The sequence below is a fragment of the Chrysemys picta genome, chromosome 6 (genome assembly GCF_011386835.1).
Source record: "Chrysemys picta bellii isolate R12L10 chromosome 6, ASM1138683v2, whole genome shotgun sequence".
NCBI classification, from domain to species: Eukaryota; Metazoa; Chordata; order Testudines; family Emydidae; genus Chrysemys; species Chrysemys picta.
Window position 1 is genome coordinate 80412973 of NC_088796.1, and position 19629 is coordinate 80432601.

Consider the following 19629-nt stretch of genomic DNA (forward strand, 5'->3'; position numbering starts at 1 on the left):
TCACTTAACCTTGGAAATTTTCCACGGAGGTACTTGAAAGCTGCTTGAGTTTTGTCAATAGCCTTGACAAAGTTCTTCATCAGACCCAGCTTGATGTGTAAGGGTGGTAACAAAATCTTCCTTGATTCAACAAGTGGTGGATGCTGAACACTTTTCCTCCCAGGCTCCAATGACTGTCGGAGTGGCCAATCTTTCTTGATGTAGTGGGAATCTCTTGCACGACTATCCCATTCGCAGAGAAAACAGCAATACTTTGTGTATCCAGTCTGCAGACCAAGCAAGAGAGCAACAACCTTCAAATCGCCACAAAGCTGCCACTGATTTTGGTCATAGTTTATGCACCTCAAAAGTTGTTTCATGTTGTCATAGGTTTCCTTCATATGGACTGCATGACCAACTGGAATTGATGGCAAAACATTGCCATTATGCAGTAAAACAGCTTTAAGACTCGTCTTCGATGAATCAATGAACAGTCTCCACTCATCTGGATCGTGAACAATGTTGAGGGCTGCCATCACACCATCGATGTTGCAGGCTACAAGATCACCTTCCATGAAGAAGAATGGGACAAGATCCTCTTGACGGTCACGGAACATGGAAACCCTAACATCACCTGCCAGGAGATTCCACTGCTGTAGTCTGGAGCCCAACAGCTCTGCCTTACTCTTGGGTAGTTCCAAATCCCTGACAAGGTCATTTAATTCACCTTGTGTTATGAGGTGTGGTTCAGAGGAGGAGGATGGGAGAAAACGTGGGTCCTGTGACATTGATGGTTCAGGACCAGAAGTTTCATCCTCTTCCTCGTCTGACTCAAGTGAGAATGATTCTGGTGCATCAGGAACCGGCAGCCCTTCTCTGTGGGGTACTGGGCGTACAGCTGATGGAATGTTTGGATAATGCACAGTCCACTTTTTCTTCTTTGACACACCTTTCCCAACTGGAGGCACCATGCAGAAGTAACAATTGCTGGTATGATCTGTTGGCTCTCTCTCCAAAGCATTGGGACTGCAAAAGGCATAGATTTCCTTTTCCTGTTCAACCACTGGCGAAGATTTGTTGCACAAGTGTTGCAGCATATGTGTGGGGCCCACCTCTTGTCCTGATCTCCAATTTTGCAGCCAAAATAAAAGTGATAGGCTTTCTTAACCATAGTGGTTATACTGCGCTTTTGTGATGCAAACGTCACTTCACCTCAAACATAGCAGAAGTTATCTGCACTGTTCACACAAGTACGAGGCATCTCTGCTCACTTTGGCTAAACAGAAATGTGTCCCTTTGCAAAATCAAAATCTGACAAATAAGAGAGCACGACACTGTATGATTTCTAGAGTTGATATAGGGCAATTTGTTCAGCAGAGTGATGTAAGCTTCGTTATGATTGCATCATCCATGACTTCTAGGAATAACATGATGCAATTCTTATAATGTATGATGCAATACAAGCTTCAGATTGCATCATTCATTGTTTTGCCTAAAAAGCAAGTACTGTCCAAACCCAGTCATAGATTTATTCATAGATCCAGTCAAAGATGTATTTTAGTCATTTCTGGTTTAAATTGAGATCCCTTCCCTTTATAACTCACTTCTCCTCCGCCATTCCCAAGTCAAGGGTCGTATATACTGACCCAATAGCATATCTTGAAAACTAGAGCCAATCAACAATTTTAAGCATCATTTTCATTCTCAGTGATGCAGAATTAGTAAAGTTTTTGACTACATTTATTTCAGAAGCATTTTGGCTGTAGAGCAGTGTAATTAGTGGTTGCTATAAATATTCAGGCTTCAGTGACAACATAATGAATAGTGGTGTGATCAGGTTAATAGATGATAAAATCATTATACTATTCAGCCAAATTAATTGAAGGTAAATGAGCATTTTATGTTTTAGCATCTTATCCATTACATGAGACATCTTCCTAATCCGATTCCCTAATTACGTTGTATTTCTTGCTGGCGAAAAAAAGTGCAGTGTGATTAAAATATATATTTACAATTGTTTTCTCCCTCACTGGTCCTGTCAATACTTCTCCTGCAAAGATTTCCAGAAATCCTTTGTTAGTCCTACTTTTACAAGATGCACTTCTTTAGGAGAAAGAAGATGAGAAGAGTCAGGAAGCAGGCTAGCTGAATGCCCAGAAATATAAGTGAATATCTGATAAGAAGTGCACCCTGCCCATATGGTGACAAAGACTCTGGTTCTAGTTATCATTTTACATGAACACCGCTTTATACCACTTGCAAAGGTATAACAGATCTATATGAAAAATCTACACAACAGATCTATATGAAAAATCCACACCCCTGAGCGACATAGCTATACCAATCTAACTCCCCGTGTAGACAGTGCTGTATTGATGAGAGAGCTTCTCCTGCTGACATAGCTACAGCCTTTGGGAAGGTGAATTAATCATCGGCAAAGGAGCATCTTTACTAAAGTGCTACAGTGGTGCAGTTGCACTGGTGCAGCTGTAGAATATGTGAAAACAAGCCCTTAGTGTAAATGAGAATCAGGTCCTGAGTCCTTAGTGGGGAAAAAAGGTACCTGGGTTTTTAATGTTGGGAAGAATATGGGGCCCAGTCCTGCAGCCAGGGCCAGATTCTGTCTAGTCCTATGCAAAAGGGTCCAAGAAGCCTTTCATCCTAGCTTCAACTCTGGTGTGAAGCCCATATAAGGGTCAGTCAGAATAGCAATGTCTGTGATCAGGGGAGTATAGAAAATTCTGTCCCTATGCTCTCAGGAGTGCATAGTATCCAAAAGGAGGACGTGAAGCCCACTGAGCAGGACTGGTGCCCAGCAGGGAGAAGGCTGCAGTCCATAAAGAAGTATAGTAGTGGGAATGCTCCCCTGCTTGTTGACGTTTAGGGAAGTAGAATGCTCCCAGTCTTCTTGTTCAGGTAATGCAGCTGTACAGCTTTACCAAAATGAGGCTTTTCCTAAGAGCCATAATGTAGTGCTGAGTGAGTGTGAAAGTTGTTAGGGTCCCAAGGAGTGCTGCTTTTTGGTTCATCTGCAGTCCTTTTTTGACATTTTAATCTGCTCTTGACGATACTTCCACAATCTACAACTTCAAGCATTCTCACTAGCAAGCAATGCTAAAAACTGTGGGCCAGATCCTCATCTGGAATAAATTGGCTTAACTCCAGTGAAATAAATGGAGCTACACTGATTTACACCAGCTAAGGATCTGGTCCCAGGAGTAGCTTTTGTTAGTGGTGCCTACTACAAATACTATAGCTAACGTTGCAGATCTGATTCTATTATTATGACATCCTGGTGCTGATTCTGGTACACTGCTCCAATGGTATATAGGGACCACAGTTTTGCCACAAGATGCTGTATGAAAATAAGTGATATTTGTGTTCTAGAGAGCTTTTTATTGTTACAGGGTTATTAAACTCAGATGTTGCTTTTCTTCAGTGAATAGTATAAGTTTATCTTGTGCATTTTGTATTTACATAAAACTGGATTCTACATTTAGGTAAAAAAGATTTGAATGCTGTACATAAAATTGTTTTATTGCTTACTTTTGCTGCCACCAGATGTCGCTGTGTTTATAAATAACTGATGGTCCATCTGTTCTCTTCTCTTTTCAGCTTTTTTTCCCTTTTGACTTAATCAAGTATGATTTTAAAAAAGATGAACCGATTAGAAATAGGCATGGTTGGTGTGAGAAGGTTAAGAAAGGTAAGCATTCATTATAACAGGATACATCCAGCCTATGCAAAACTTACAGGGCTTTTTAAAAAAATGAACTGTTATTGTGTTACAAGTGATGAAGCGCCAACATCCGCTAATAATAACCTATAACAATATGCCTACAAAATCAGTAGGTTTAATGACCTGAGGGGGCGCATTTTTAAGCATGTGAGGCTTTAGAAGCACAATCTGTTTAATGGTAGACTAACTAAGGACAAAAGCACAAATAGGGAAAAGATGGACTTTCGTTTCTGCTTGAAATTTCAAAATTTATCAGAATGAAAACCTTTTAAAGTGTCATAATTTTCCAGACAATGAAATTCTGAGTTTTGACACGTTCTAACTGTATCCTGGAAAGTAGTGGCTCTGAAAAGATTTTAGGATTCACAGTGGACAAGCAACTCCATGTGATCTCTCAGTGCAATGCTGTGGCAAAAACGGCTAATGCAATCCTTGGCTATATAAGTAGGGGAGCGGTGAGTAGGATTAGGGAGATGATTTTACCTCTGTATAAGTGATTGATGAGACAGATACTGTATACAGTTCAGGTTTCCGTATTTTAAAAAGCATATTGTAAAATTGGAGAGGGTACAAAAATAATTAGAGGGCTGGAAAAAATGCCTTACTATGAAAGACTAAAAGAGCTCATTCTGTTTAGCTTATCAGAAAGATTGAGAGACTAGTTGATACATGTATAAGGAGAATGCCTTTCTGGAAGTTATGTATTAATCAAACAAAAGTTATAGGACTCAAGATGGCGGTAACTGGGTAAAATTAATGGTCTATGATATAAAAGAGATTAGACTAGATGCTTTAGTAGTCCCTTCTGGCCTTAAACTTTATGAATCTAAGAAAAGCAGGGCAAAACCCTGTTATATAGTCTTTTTTATGCTTTCTCCAGGATTTGGCCCTAAACTCCTTGTAATGCTTGCCATCCCTTTTGTGTATATTTTTTATTGGAGTAATTTTCTTTGCTAGAACAATGTAACCCTCTGGTTTTACTGTTCAGAAAATGCTTTAATAAATGTGAGACCCTACAATTAAAACTTGTGTAGGGGGGTAGCCCCAGAATGCTCAGGGACACAAGCAACCATTCCAGGAATGCGCTGTATACTTTGTTTCAAACTAGTAGTCCATACAAGTATTCCACCCATGCATTCTATGTGCAACAAGCAGACTTATTTCCTCCTCTCCTAACTTGTCTGGTATTTTCTGAAAATAGATTAGGTTAACTTTCAGAAGTTAACCAGCAAAGAAAGAAAACTGATTCTGTATAAATATAATCCACTTTACTTTTTTGGCTTCAGTGAAAACTGCTGGGGAGCTCAGTACTCTTCAAAATCAGGCTATATAAATATGGATTTAATACCTAGCTTTAGACATACATTTTTTCAAATCTTGGGTACTTTATTTTGAGTATTAAAAGGAAACTAATGCTGACAATTACAATTACAATACATCCGAAGAAGAGGGCAGTAGCCCACGAAAGCTTATGCTCAAATAAATTTGTTAGTCTCTAAGGTGCCACAAGTACTCCTGGTCTTTTCGCGGATACAGACTAACATGGCTGCTACTCTGAAACAATTCACTAAGATATGTGAGGTCTAATCTTTCTTGGTGGGTGCACTTTGGTAAGTGATGTCTCTAAAAAAGAGCAGAGCCGGATCCTCCACTGCCTTGGACCTTGTGTAGTGGTATTCATCCTGTAAACAGTTACTTGGGATAAGAGGGAAGGTCCTCTCCTGGATCAGTAACTGGTTAAAATATACAAAACAAAGGGTAGGAATAAATGGTCCGTTTTCAGAATGGACAGAGGTAAATAGTGGTGTCCCCTAGGAAGCTGTACTGGTGCCAGTGCTCTTCAACATATTCATAAATGATCTGGAAAAAGGGGTAAACAGGTGGCAAAATTTGGAGATGATAGAAAACTACTCAAAATAGTTAAGTCCAAAGCAGACTGTGAAGAGTTACAAATGGATCTCACAAATGGATCTACAAATGGGCAACAAAATGGCAAATTAAATTAAATGTTGATAAGTGCAAAGTAATGCACATTAGAAAACATAATCCCAACTATAGATCTAAAATGTTGGGGTCTAAATTAAGTGTTATCACTCAAGAAAGAGTTCTTGGAGTCATTGTGGATAGTTCTCTGAAAACATCCACTCAGTGTCCAGCAGCAGTCAAAAAAGCAAATAGAACATTGGGAATCATTAGGAAAGGGGTTGATGATAACACAGAAAATATGATATTGCCTCTATATAAATCCATGATATGCCCACATCTTGAATACTGTGTGCAGATCTGGTCACCCCATCTCAAAAAAGATATATTAGAATTGGAAAAGGTACAGAGAAATAAAAATGATTAGGGATGTGGAAAAGCTTCCGTATGTGGCGAGATAAAGAAGACTGGGACTTTTCAGCTTGGAAAAGAGATGACTAAGGGGGATGTGACAGAAGTCTATAAAATCATGACTGGTGTGGAGAAAGTAAATAAGGAAGTGTTATTTACTTCTCCTCATAACACAAGAACTAGGGGGTCACCAAATGAAATTAACAGGCAGGAGGTTAAAACAAACAAAAGGAAGTATTTCTTCCACAGGTTGACTGCGTTGTGTGAACTCTTCGCCAGAGGATGTTGTGAAGGCCAAAACTATAACCGGGTTCAAAAAAAGAACTAGATAAGTCCATGGAGGATAGGTCTATCAATGGCTATTAGCCAGGATGGACAGGAGTGCAAAATCATGCTTGGAAGTGTCCCTAGCCTCTGTTTGCCAGAGCTGGGAATGGGCAACGGGATGGATCACCTGATTGTCTGTTCATTCCCTCTGAAGCACCTGGCATTGGCCACTGTTGGAAGGATACTGGGCTAGATGGACCATTGTTCTGATCTAGTATGGCCATTCTTATAATCTTATGTAATGTAAAACACTATCTTTCCTATTTGGCAGCAGTTTATACATACTTTGGACAACTGCAAAGGACTACACAAGGTGCAAGGCAGTAAAGCATAAGACACACTATTGTTTGTTGGTCTCGTAGACCAATTCCACCATGTTGAATTGGGTATATAGTATCTTAATATTGTAAGTGTAGGATATGTAGTCAATTAACATTAATGTAAACTTTAACATTAACTATCCTGTGATATCTTATATCACTGTTCACCTTAACTTTTCTCTGTAGGTGAGGTTGGTCTTCTGATTTCCAAAGTGAATGCAAAGAATCCCTTCTTTGGTTATGCTGGGAGTAAGAAACATACAGAAAAGAAATTACTCTCTGAGGTGTTTAAGAAGGGAGACATTTATTTCAATACAGGGGATCTGATGGTTCAAGACCAAGAGAATTTTCTTTACTTTTGGGACAGGATCGGGGATACCTACAGGTACTATCACTATGTCCTTGTTAAAAAGCATTGGTGCATGTGATAGGATAATATTGCTTGACCTATTCTCCTCCTCTCCTCTCTCCCAAGAGTCTCTGGTTCATATCCATTCTTGAAGTATATAGCAGTGCTAGTGTTTAATTTTGTGAGCAGCATGCAACCATACCTAACTTCATTTTGTGGCAGGTTTTCATTCAAAGTCCCTCGTGATCCTTCTCATGAGCATTCTAGCAAATGGTGTCTTTGTTGCAGGGCAAGGAGACTTGGCACACTGAAGTGGAGAAATGTATCAAACACAGTAGATGTCTACATTTGGTAGATTTAGCTGAATATAAATTTTGAAAATAATTTATTTCAGATTAGGATAGGATTTACTTGTTTTCATTTATTTATTTATTTTTAAATGCAGCTGTTTTAACAAAGCTTACTGTTATGGTGATCAGAGCATCACACTAACTGGACATGCTAGAACAAATGTAGGGTATATTTAGTCCAATGTACTCGTCATTCCTATTAAAGGTAATATTACTATTATTAATTTGTATTATTATTATAGTGTCTAGGAGTCCCAGTCTTGGATCATGACCCCATTGTGCTAGGTCCTCTACAAACACAATGAAGTCAAGGCCCATGACTGGGGCTCCTAGGCACAATATTAAGACTAATTATTAATTATTATTATTATTTATGAATAATGTTACCTTCCCCCAAAGAGCTTACAACATCCATCAGGAGTACAATATGCCCATATGTTTTCATGCGGGTACATGTTTTGTTCTCCACTCCCCACTCCATTTAGATGGAAAGGAGAGAATGTTGCAACCACTGAAGTTTCTGATGTCATTGGTATGTTGGACTTCATACAGGAAGCCAATGTATATGGTGTTTCTGTGCCAGGTAAGAACCTTTTATCTCTAGAGGATTTTCCTTAAAGTCATGCTGCTGTTCCTCATAACTCTTATGTTCTTCTTCGAGTGATTGCTCCTGCATATTCCACAGTAGGTGTGCGTGCTCACCATGTGCACCGGTGCCGGAAGTTTTTTCCCTTAGCAGCATCCATAGTGGCGGAGCACCGCTGCGACCCCTGGAGTGGCACTAACATATCACACCATAAATGGGGCTGCGTGCTCCCCCCACCCTCAGTTCCTTCTTGCCGCCAGCGAAGGTAGTCGGAACTTGTGCTCCAGCTTTGCTGCAGCATTTCTAGCCTTAGTGGTATCCAGCTTTCCCTGAAGTTACTTGTTGAACTTTTCTCTGTTCGTGCTGGGCTCAGGACATGCCCCGTGGCTCAGGTTTCAAGTTGTGCAACTCTTGTCGCAATTCTATGCCCAGAAGCGATCCACATACTCCGTGTCTTCACTGTCTGGGCGAGGCTCACATTAGTGAGAAGTGTAAAATTTGCCGCTCCTTCAAGCCCCGAACAAAGAGGGAGCGTGAGATCTGACTCCGAGCTCTCCTAATGGAGTCGGCGTTGATCCCGGCACCGGCGGGTCAAGCCGACCCCGCGCTGGGCACGTCGTCCTCGGTGCGCAGCGAAGCGCCCCCGGTGCGCAGTGAAGTGCCCCAGGTGTGCCGTCCTGATTCCACGCCCGGTATTACGTCGTCGGTGCGCAGCGAGGGCCCCGTTGACGAGGCGGCACCGCTCCCCTTCTAAGAAGCAAGGGAAGACTCAGCGGCACCGGGAGAAAGAACGGGGTGAGGCTAGACCCGCGTTGGGCAGTCCACGATCCCCATTGGGACCAAGACCTCCGACTCGGGTAGAGCGGAGTAGTCCGGTGCTGTCCACGCATGCCTCGCCAGAGGTGAGAATGCCTTTGCCGCCGGAGGCAGCTCAGGCCGCGCGCGACATCATGACGCTTCCGGTACCGGGAGCGCCTCTCCAGTTGGGCCCACGATCCTGTGGGAAGCCATCACTCAGTGCCCATCGACCATCTCTGGACGTCTCCGAGGTCGAGATGCCATCCCGAGTTGAAGGGCTGAGCTGCGGACCTCGGTGTGCCTCCATGCTGCGAGCAGGATTGTCTGCGAGCGAGCTTTCCACCTCCACTCCAGGAGACCGTAGGGGAGGCACTAAGAGATGGCGCCACTCCTCTTCGAGTCTTGACCGCAGGGACAGGTCTCGTCGTCGTCAGCACCGCCATTCCCGCTCTGGCACCCACCGTGGAAGGCGCTACGCCCGGAGCTCTTCACAGGAATCCCAGGCACCGAGACGTCGTTGTCTTGGGCACCGGAGGCACTACGGGGACAGCACCCCCAACTCCTACCTGTCCTCCTCCAGGGGCTGGAGACGTCATGTACGGGACCGCTCCAGCCGTTCGTACAGCACCGTCTGCTCATCCTGGACTTTGGCTTCGGCATGCAGCCGCCCCTCGTTGAGCTGCTTGGTGCCGTAGGACCAGCTGGCCCTTCTGGGCCACCTCGTGTCCCAGGGCCAGGCCGTTCCCTGGCAGGGACAGTGGTGCCAGTGGGAACCGTGGCCCCCGGCACAGGCACCACCGGGACCCCGCTCTGTGGCGGGAGCGTCCCAGGCCCAGCAGACGTCACCACCTTGGCACTGCGATGAGGCAATGGGCACTGACCCTCTGGCACCGACTCAGGCGCCGGGTCAGGACGTCGAGCTTGCGGTACAGCCAGGTGCAGACGACACCGCGGCACTGACCTCCTCGGCGCCGGATGACTCCGTGGCACCACCACCTTCGATCTCTCAGGAGGATTTCAAGGCCCACCAGTGTGGGGATGTATCATCCCTACACCAACCTAATGAAAAGTTCCATGAGGAGGTAAGGGTCACGATGGGACACTTGCCAGGTAAACAAATCATGGCCTTATGTAAGGCCCCCTGGTGGTCTAGGATTATATAAGATGATCATGGCCTTATGTAAGACCCCCTGGTGGTCTAGGATTATATAAGATGATCATGGCCTTATGTAAGGCCCCCTGGTGGTCTAGGATTATATAAGATGAGGTAAACAACTCATGGCCTTATGTAAGGAACGGTTGAACCAATCGGTGTGGGGCTATACATGTGATAAACACATGATTCTCCTTCTTGTCCAATCCGTAGATGTGTTATTATAGCCTAATTGTGTTATGTAACGTAGAGAAAAAACTAATAAAAGAAAGCTTGCAATAAACAGAATTCGGATTCAGCCTGCAACCACAGTGGTCGTGTGCTTTATCTGCTCCGCATGGGACCCCACACACCAGGAGCTACTCAGGAGGGTGGCATCAAACCTCCAGCTCCAGGCTGAGGAGATGGAGGAGCCATCGGACACATTGTTTAATGTCCTGACCTCCTCGAGGCCGGGGCGTGTGGCCCTCCCGCTCCATCAGGGGGTGCCCAATATTACTACTGGCCTCTGGCAAACCCCGGCATCTCTCTGTCCGATCTCCAAAAAGGCTGAACGGAAGTATTTTGTGCCCACAAAGGGGCACGAGTACTTATACTCTCACCCAACTCCGAACTCTCTAGTGGTGGAGTCAGTGAACCACCGAGAGAGGCATGGCCAACCCGCTCCTACCCCTAAGGACAAAGACGCTCGCAGGCTGGATTCCTTTGGGAGAAAAGTTTATTCGTCTGCAAGCTTTCAGCTCAGAGTGGCCAACCACCAGGCACTCTTGAGCAGAAATGATTTTAACCTGTGGGGGTCCCTTGCCAAGTTTGAGCCCTCCCTCCTCGAGAAGGACAGGAAGGAGTTCCGGGCCCTTGTGGATGAGGGTGCGGCGGCGGCTAAAGCAGTGCTCCAGGCGGCCTCCGATGCGGCGGACACGGCCGCTCGTTTGATGGCCACGGCGATCTCCATGAGAAGGGCGTCCTGGCTTTTGCTCTCTGGCCTATCGTCTGAGTCCCAGTCGATCATGCAGGACCTGCCGTTCAATGGTCGGGCCCCGTTTGCAGATCAAACAGATACGTGTCTGCATGGGATGAAAGACTCCCGTACTACCCTGCAGATGCTGGGCCTGTATGTCCCGCCGGCCAAGGACAAGCCCAAGCCTCACACCTCCGCTCCACAGGCTCGGGGTAGATATGAGCCCCCGCCTAAGAAGCAGTGGGAGCAGAGGCGCCAGTCACAACGCCAATCCCACTCGGCCCCTCGTCTGGGGCCCTCTAAGGCCAGGAAGCTAGGGAAGCAGCGTTCTTGACTGCTTGCGGGGGGTCACCAGGCCTGTTGCCAGGTTAACCCTCCCCTCCCCCAGTTAATAAAGTTCAGGGTTGCAAATCGTTTACCTGCCTTCCGTTTGCAATGGTCCTGTATTACTACGGACCACTGGGTCCTCAACACTGTATCCCTGGGATACAGGTTGCAGTTTGTTTCGCCCCCTCCCAATTGCCCTCCGGCCAGGGAGTCGGCGGAGAACCCGGAACATGCGCTACTCCTGGGTCAGGAGGTACAGTGCCTACTCTCCCTGGGAGCCATAGAGAGGGTACCTTGGGAATTCCGGGGCAAGGGATTCTATTCCAGGTATTCCTCAGCCCGAAAGGCGAAGGGCGGGCTTCGGCCCATCCTCGATCTGTGGAAGCTCAACCAGTTCTTGGTATGCTGCAAATTCCGCATGGTGTCCCTAGCCTCTATCATTCCCCCCCTAGACCCAGGGGATTGGTTTGCAGCACTGGACCTTCAGGATGCCTACTTCCACGTCCTCATTTTCGAAGGTCACAGGTGCTTCCTCCATTTCCTAGTGGGTCAGGACCACTACCAATTTACGGTCCTCCCCTTTGGCCTCTTGACGGCCCCCAGGGTTTTCACCAAATGTATGGCAGTGGTAGCGGCCCACCTCAGGAGGAGAGGGCTGCAGGTCTTTCCCTACCTGGATGATTGGCTGCTCAAGGGCAAGTCCTGGTCCCAGGTTCAGCAGCAAGTATCCCTCTTGCTATGCACCTCCTCCGCTCTGGGCCTAGTGGTAAACGAGGAGAAATCCACGTTAGTTCCAGTCCAGTGCATAGAATTCATAGGAGCACTGCTGGACTCCCAGGCGGCCACGGCCTCCCTTCCAAGGGACAGGTTCGAGGCACTCAGAGGCCTCGTCGCCTCGGTCACGGCCTTCCCGGTAACCACGGCTCGGATATGCCTTTGAATCCTCGGCCACATGGCAGCATGCACCACAGTGGTGCGACATGCCAGACTCTGGATGAGGCCCCTCCAGCTCTGGTTGGCCTCCCGCTATTCCCAAGCCAGGGACGGCCTGGACAAGGTTGCCACGGTACCACTGACGGTGGTTGCAGACCTCCAAAGGCGGTCCCTCCCGAGCAACATGCTCTGGGGTATCCCCTTCTGAGACCCCTCTCCCTCAATAGATCTAGTGTCGGATGCCTCGGACCTGAGCTGGGGAGCCCACGTGGGGAATGACAGAACCCAGGGTATGTGGTCACCCAAGGAACTGACCCTGCACATAAATGTCAGGGAACTCAGGGCTGTGCACCTGGCGTGCCTGGCCTTTCGCCAGCACTTGCAAGGGAAGGTGGTCAGAGTCCTCATGGACAACACCACTGCAATATATTACATCAACAGGCAAGGGGGCACGCACTCCAGGGCCTTATGCCAGGAAGCCCAACTCCTGTGGGAGTTCTGTATAGCCCACAACATCCTCCTCCGAGCATTCCACCTACCCAGCGAGAGCAACACGCTCGCAGATCACCTGAGCAGGGTGTTCTCACATCAACACGAATGGTCCCTGCACAGGGAGGTGGCAGAATGGATTTTCCTTCAGTGGGGCACTCCCCAGGTGGACCTATTTGCCACTGCCCAGAACCGCCTGTGTCCCAGGTTCTGCTCCAGGGTGATAGAAGGCGATGGGGCCATGACGGACGCGTTCCTGCTCGATTGGTCGGGGCCCCTGATGTACGCCTTCCCACCTTTCCCCCTCATAGGCAGGGTCCTACAGAAGGTGAAGTCAGACAGGGTGAGAATTATCCTGATAGCCCCGGATTGGGCCCGTCAACATTGGTCCCGGACCCTACTACAACTCTTGGCGGCCTCCCCTCGCAGGCTGCCACTCTGCCCGGACCGCCTCTCCCAGGAGGGAGGTCGTCTCCTCCATCCCAACCTGGCCCCGCTCCACCTGACGGCATGGCTGCTCCGTGGCTAGATATGGAGGAGGGGAGGTGTACCGAGGCTGTTAGATGGGTCCTGCTTGAAAGCAGGAAGCCGTCCACACGGAGGACCTACCTGGCTAAGTGGTATTGGTTGTCCTCATGGGTGAGGGAAAGAGGTTCCTCCCGCGCGTCCGCTCCGCTCCAGCTGGTCCTGGACTACCTCCTGTCCCTTAGGACCCAAGGGCTAGCCCCCTTCTCGATCAGTGTGCACCTGGTGGCCATTTCGGCCTTCCACCCTCCGGTGGCGGGACAGTCAGTGTTCTCCCACCACATGACTTCCAGGTTTTTAAAGGGTTTGGACAGAGCGTTCCCTTATGCTAGACTTCCGGTTCCCCCTTGGGACTTGAACCTGGTTCTGTCACGCCTCACGGGACCTCCCTTTGAGCCCTTGGCCACTTGTTCCTGGTCCCACTTATCTGAGAAAGTGGCGTTTTTGGTGGCTATCACCTCAGCCCGCAGGGTTTCGGAGCTTAGGGCGCTGACCTTGGAACCCCCGTACACTGTCTTCCATGAGGGGAAGGTACAGCTTTGTCCACACCCGGCCTTCCTGCCGAAGGTGGTCTCGGCTTTTCATATGGACCAGGACATTTTCCTGCCAGTCCTGTGTCCTAAGCCCCATTCCTCCAATGAGGAATGTCGCCTACACATGCTAGATGTACGTAGGGCGCTGGCCTTTTACTTAGATCGAACAAGACCATTTCGGGCATCCCCTCAGCTTTTCATTGCTACAGCAAGCGCATGAGAGGGCAACCGGTTTCCACCCAGTGGATTTCCCGCTGGATCACCTTGTGCGTACGCACATGTTATGACCTGGCTGGGCTTCCCCCACCTCCTGTTGTTAAGGCACATTCGACGAGAGCCCAGGCCTCGTCTGTGGCCTATGTGGCTCATGTCCCTATTCAGGACATATGTAGGGCTGCTACATGGTCCTCTGTCCGTACTTTGGCATCGCACTATGCGATCGTCTCCCAAGCAAGGGATGACGCCGGGTTTGGTAAGTCGGTGCTCCGCCCGGGTAACCCGTAACCTTTATCATTAGAACTCCTACCCACCTCCGTCAGGTATAGCTTGGAGTCCCCTACTGTGGAATACACAGGAGCAATCACTCGAAGAAGAAAGGACAGTTACTTGTTCCGTAACTGGCGTTCTTCAAGATGTGTTGCTCCTGTCTATTCGACATCCCACCCTCCTTCCCCTCTGTCGGAGTTGTCTGGCAAGAAGGACCTGAGGGTGGGGGGAGCACGCAGCCCCCTTTATGGTGCGATATGTCGGCACCACTCCAGGGGTCGCAGTGGTGCTCCCTCACTACGGATGCTGCTAAGGGAAAAAACTTCCTGCACCGGTGCACATGGTGAGCATGCACACTTACTGTGGAATAGACAGGAGCAACACATCTCAAAGAACGCCATTTACGGAACAGGTAACTGTCCTTTTTGCTTTAAAAGTTATACAATCACTTTTAATTAACTTGGCTATTTAATATTCAGCTCTCTAAAAAGCTCTTAAGAATAGCTCAGATAAAAGATTGTGGATCAGCCATTTAATCCTTTACTTTGATGTATGTGGAATGTGAGAGAGACAACACGATGTATTGTTATAAAGGTTATTTTGTCATGAATTTGGGACTACTGCATAACTTGAATTAATCCTCTGAGCATCATTAATATGGCATCTGGGAAACTCAAACATTTGTATGGAAAAATAGAAACATTTCAAAAGAGTAAGGAAGCAAAAAACTTTTAACCACTTACATTAAAAAATATATATATTCACATTGAACTAAGCATTTGAGCTAGTTTGATTTAATCTTTTAACGCAGTCCAGTAAACTAGCTCTGAGGGAGAATTTCCCTGGGAACCTAAAAAGAAATGAATGAAATATGTAAAACAGTACGATAATAAGAAACAAAAATAAAAGTTTGCCGAAAATAGTCTGGGCCTGATTTCCATTCATGCTAAAGCCTCTTTACACCCCACTGGGAGGATAAAGAGGTTTGAAAGTAGGTGCAAGTTTAATTTACTTGCACTTTAAAGCCTCTTCACCCTGAAAGGTAAAGGAGCCTTACTATAACTGAGAATCAGGACTACTGTGTCCACAGTGGTCTCCATTGTATAGTCAACATTGCCAAAAGTTGCCCCACCGTGGCATGTGAGATATTGCAATTATTCCTTTTTTAAATTTAGGTAAAAATTGTGCTATTTGTTGGCCAAATACTGACTTTTTAATGGAAGCCACCCTCTGTGTATTAAAAGTAAGAAACTACATAATTGCAGGGTGATATAAAAGGGTTTATTGTTATGACTTTAGGATGGCTGCTTCACTCCAGAGTGGCAGAGGCACTCATCTGGAATAGCTTGCATAACCTGTGAGTAAGGCTAAGATTTTGTCACAGATATTTTTAGTAAGTCACGGACAGGTCACGGGCAAAAAAGAAAAATTCACGGAAGCCATGACCTATCCCTGACTTTTACTACAAATATCTGGGACAAAATGGGGATGTCCGGGTCCCAGCACTGCCTGAAGCAGGGCAGCTGTGCAGGGGCTAAGAGCCGCTTGCAGCGGGTGGGGTACCCCTGCTGCCTGCAGCTCTGGGGGTCTCCCCACTGCCTGTGGTGGCTGGGAGCTGTGGGGCGCCCCTGCCTCCCATGGCAGCAGGGAACTGCAGGGTACCCTTGCTGCCCACAGCTCCAGGGGCTGTGGCAGCCAGGAGCTGGGGGTTCCCCCACCACTGGCAGCAGCCAGGAGCTCGGGGGCCCGCCAGAGGCAGCGGAGGTACCCTGCAGCTCCATGTCTCTCACAGGCGGCGGACTGAAATCACGGAAGTCACTGGAAGTCATGGATTCCATGACTAAATCGTAGCCCTACTAATAAGTAATGCAGTCATCCTAAATAGAAAACTATTCCAAAAAGTTCTAGAAACCTAAACTGTCTAGTTATAACTTTTCTTTTCCACCAGACTTGACAGTTATTCTTAGACATTCTTATAATAATTTTCCCCATAAAATTTGTGACAGAATATATGATATGGTGATGAAGTATAAGGAATTAATTTGAGACTGCCTACATAACTCACTTACGGTTTTGGTACATAAGACTAATGTAGTCATTCCACATTTATTCCAGTAAAGTATTGTCAGGGACAATACTTGCTCCTGCTGTGAAGACAGGGGACTGGACTCAATGACATTTCAATGTCCCCTCCAGTTCTATGAGATAGGTATATCTCCATATTAAAAAATGAACATATGTTTTTTAAAGTCAGGTTACACTAAAACTGAAAATTTCCAAATTATGTAGCATGTTCCTAATTTTAAACTTTTTTTCACAGATCATGAAGGAAAAGTGGGAATGGTCTCTGTTATTTTGAAGCCCAATAAATCATTAGATTTGGAACAAATGTATGAACAAGTTGTGACATATCTACCAGGTTATGCTTGTCCACTATTTTTAAGACTCCAGGTAATTTACATTTATTGTGCAGTACACTTAAATATCCATGTGTGAACAGAACACTGACAAAGATCATAAAAGGCAATATGGTGGGTTGAAGGGAAGGTATCTGATGGTGTATTGCACAGATTGATGATATGACCAGTCCTGTTTACCATCTTCATTTATGATCTAAAAGGGGGAATTACACAGCATAGTAATGGAATTTGCACATTATGCTAAACTGGGAGGAGTCATGTACAGCTGTGAGGACAGAGATAATACAAAGAGATTTAGAGAGATTAGAAACATGGACAGAGAATAACAAATTATATTCAGATTAGTAAATGGTACCTAATTAATCTGAGGAAAATAACCTGAAATCTATATAGTTAATGGGAGGGAGAGAGCTGGGAAGAAGTAATGCTGAAAGAGAAGGGGTGATAGTGGACAGCGAACTAGACATGCATTTGCAGTGTGACATAGCCACAAAAATGCCAAGTATCATGTATTGGAGCAGAGTTAATGGACCTTCTCTATGTGGCTCTGATGCTCCTGTACCTGGAATAGTGTATTTAATTCTGAGCACATATTACCAGAGAGATTTTGACAAATTGAAGGGAGTTGAGAGGAACATAATAAACATTATCAGGAGGCTGGAGGAAAGGTTAAGAGCAAACTGTGTATTGTTTGTGTAAGCAATGGTAGAGGTGCAAGAGGTAATGCTACAAATTTCTGAAGGGTGTTAATAGCAAGGGGAGAGAGGAATTATGTATTGTTCTAAATGGGGAGTTATCAATGGGAGTAGCGGGATGAAACTGAGAAAAGCAAATTAGGCTAAATAGGGAGGAAAAAATTTCCTGACAGACAGATTTGACTAGCCTACCATCCCCCTTTCCCTCCCCCTTCTTCCTCCCCCACACCAGGAAGGAATGATTTTAAAAATTAGACTAGGCAGAACATTACAAAGTATTTAGTAGAGAGCAATCCTGCATAGCAAGTGGATGGACTGGATGATCCAATATGGCTCTTCCATCTTCAGTTTCTGGGTACTTGTAACACACCTAAGGGAACTTATTTGGGGAATTCAGAGATGCGCATATACATTATAAATAGAGGCTCTTGATTGTGACAGTCTGTACTTTGTGAACATCTTCCTAAATTTTGTCTTTATAAATGTTCACAAACGCAGAGTAGTTAAGAAGCTATTTCAGTCAAATGTGGGCCCTCCTATAAAGCCTTTGATTTGATACTACAGTTGCGAGGTCCAAAATGCAGTTTGCAACATTCTTCCACCTTGTTTCAAACTCTTGTTCCATGCCAGCATGGGGGTACTGTGGCTCAGTCTCTGAAGAAGGAGGGAGTAAGAGAATGTCTCTCTAATTTATATATGTTTGTGTGTAGAAGAATATTTAATAGAGGGACAAAGAAACTTGAAATGTGGCCCAGCCTGGGCAACAATAAAAGGGCTAAGACCCAGATTGAATAGGAGGGAGGGTTAATTGTTGTCACCATGGAGTTCTCAGTCAGCAAGAAACACTTCTGCTCTCCTCCCTGTGGTTTTGGAACATAAGCAGGAAATTTCACGCTAATCTTGATTGGGCCTCAGTTACTTAAGGGATGGGCTGCAAATTTGGCATCACTGGGTGAGCCAAACTTACACTTGTCAAGTAGGTAGGTGTCCAGGTAGACAAGAGAAAAAGCATTAAATATTTCCACTTAACCTTAAATAACTTTCTTTCTCCCCTAGGAAACAATGGAAATGACAGGAACTTTCAAACAACAAAAATTTCGGTTGGTGAGGGAAGGGTTTAATCCATCTGCAATCACTGATCCTCTTTATTTTTTATACAGTTCTAAAAAATCTTATGTTCCATTAACCAAAGAACTTCATGACAAGATCTTATCTGGGCAACTGAAACTTTAATTAGTGTTAAATTATTAACAGATTTGTTAAATACTTTGTAAGAAGCAACAAAGGCACTAAGTAATATTTCTATGTAGTTTGTATTCTTGATATTTTGCAGCCATACCTTTTTGGATTCAGAAGTTTTACTACACTTTTCATTTTTCACTGTCTCTGAACACTAATCATTTTCTACCTCCTGAAACATCAAATAGTTATATTACTTATAAAACATGTTTAAAATACGTCTTCTTTGTGATTTGGGGTATAGAATCATAGAATATCAGGGTTGGAAGGGACCTCAGGAGGTCATCTAGTCCAACCCCCTGCTCAAAGCAGGACCAATCCCCAGACAGATTTTTGCCCCAGATCCCTAAATGGCCCCCTCAAGGATTGAGCTCATAACCCTGAGTTTAGCAGGCCAATGCTCAAACCACTGAGCTATCCCTCCCCTATGTCTTGAATCTATTTTCTATATTAGACATGAATGAGTGATATTTACAGAAAAATAATAATATACACAGAAATAAATTATATTGGAAAAATATAATACTGTTAGTACTGTTGCTTGAGACGAACATCTATTTTACTGTAGTTAATAGTTTCCCTGTAAATTTCATAAAGCCTAATGATTATTTATAAAATGTTAAAATTAAAAAGGAACTGAAGAAAGGTAGGGAGAGAAACACAATGAACAAGAATATTAGCTCTTCAAAAGATTCGTTTTAATTAACCAGCAGGTGCCTTGTTTTCTTAATGATTGATTGGGATTATTATTTATAGGTATTTTAAAATTCTAAACATACATGCTAAAACACTGTTCTTAAGAGTTGTAAAATAAAATGTAAAAGTTAAAATAAGCTGTATTTGTGTCAGTCAGATTTGGGATTAATGACAAAGTTTTGTTTTGGGATTGGTTACATTATGCTCCTCATAGAGGACAGATGGCTGGTTTAAAAAATATATTAGGTTAGATTGCCTCCTCTCCTGAACCATCCTCTTATGCCAAATTTCTCCAATTAGTCTGTCAATCAGATGTGATATTTACAGACTTTTATAGAAATTAAGTATTCTACTCTCATTGTTCAAAATATAGTGATGCTGTTGCTGCTATTC

General features: G+C 45.1%; 1 protein-coding gene across 2 annotated transcripts in view; it reads left to right on the forward strand.

Annotated features, from left to right (window-relative positions):
• SLC27A6 (solute carrier family 27 member 6) overlaps nt 1-19370 on the forward strand; it is a 65379-nt gene extending 46009 nt beyond the window's left edge. For both annotated transcript variants that reach the window (XM_005303064.5, XM_024107948.3), the window contains exons 7-11: nt 3595-3685; nt 6886-7084; nt 7884-7981; nt 16507-16637; nt 18358-19370. In XM_005303064.5, coding sequence (XP_005303121.2) covers nt 3595-3685; nt 6886-7084; nt 7884-7981; nt 16507-16637; nt 18358-18534 — 696 coding nt within the window. In that variant the 3' untranslated portion in view covers nt 18535-19370. The remainder of the gene's footprint in view (nt 1-3594; nt 3686-6885; nt 7085-7883; nt 7982-16506; nt 16638-18357) is intronic.
• The last annotated feature ends 259 nt before the right edge of the window (nt 19371-19629 follow it).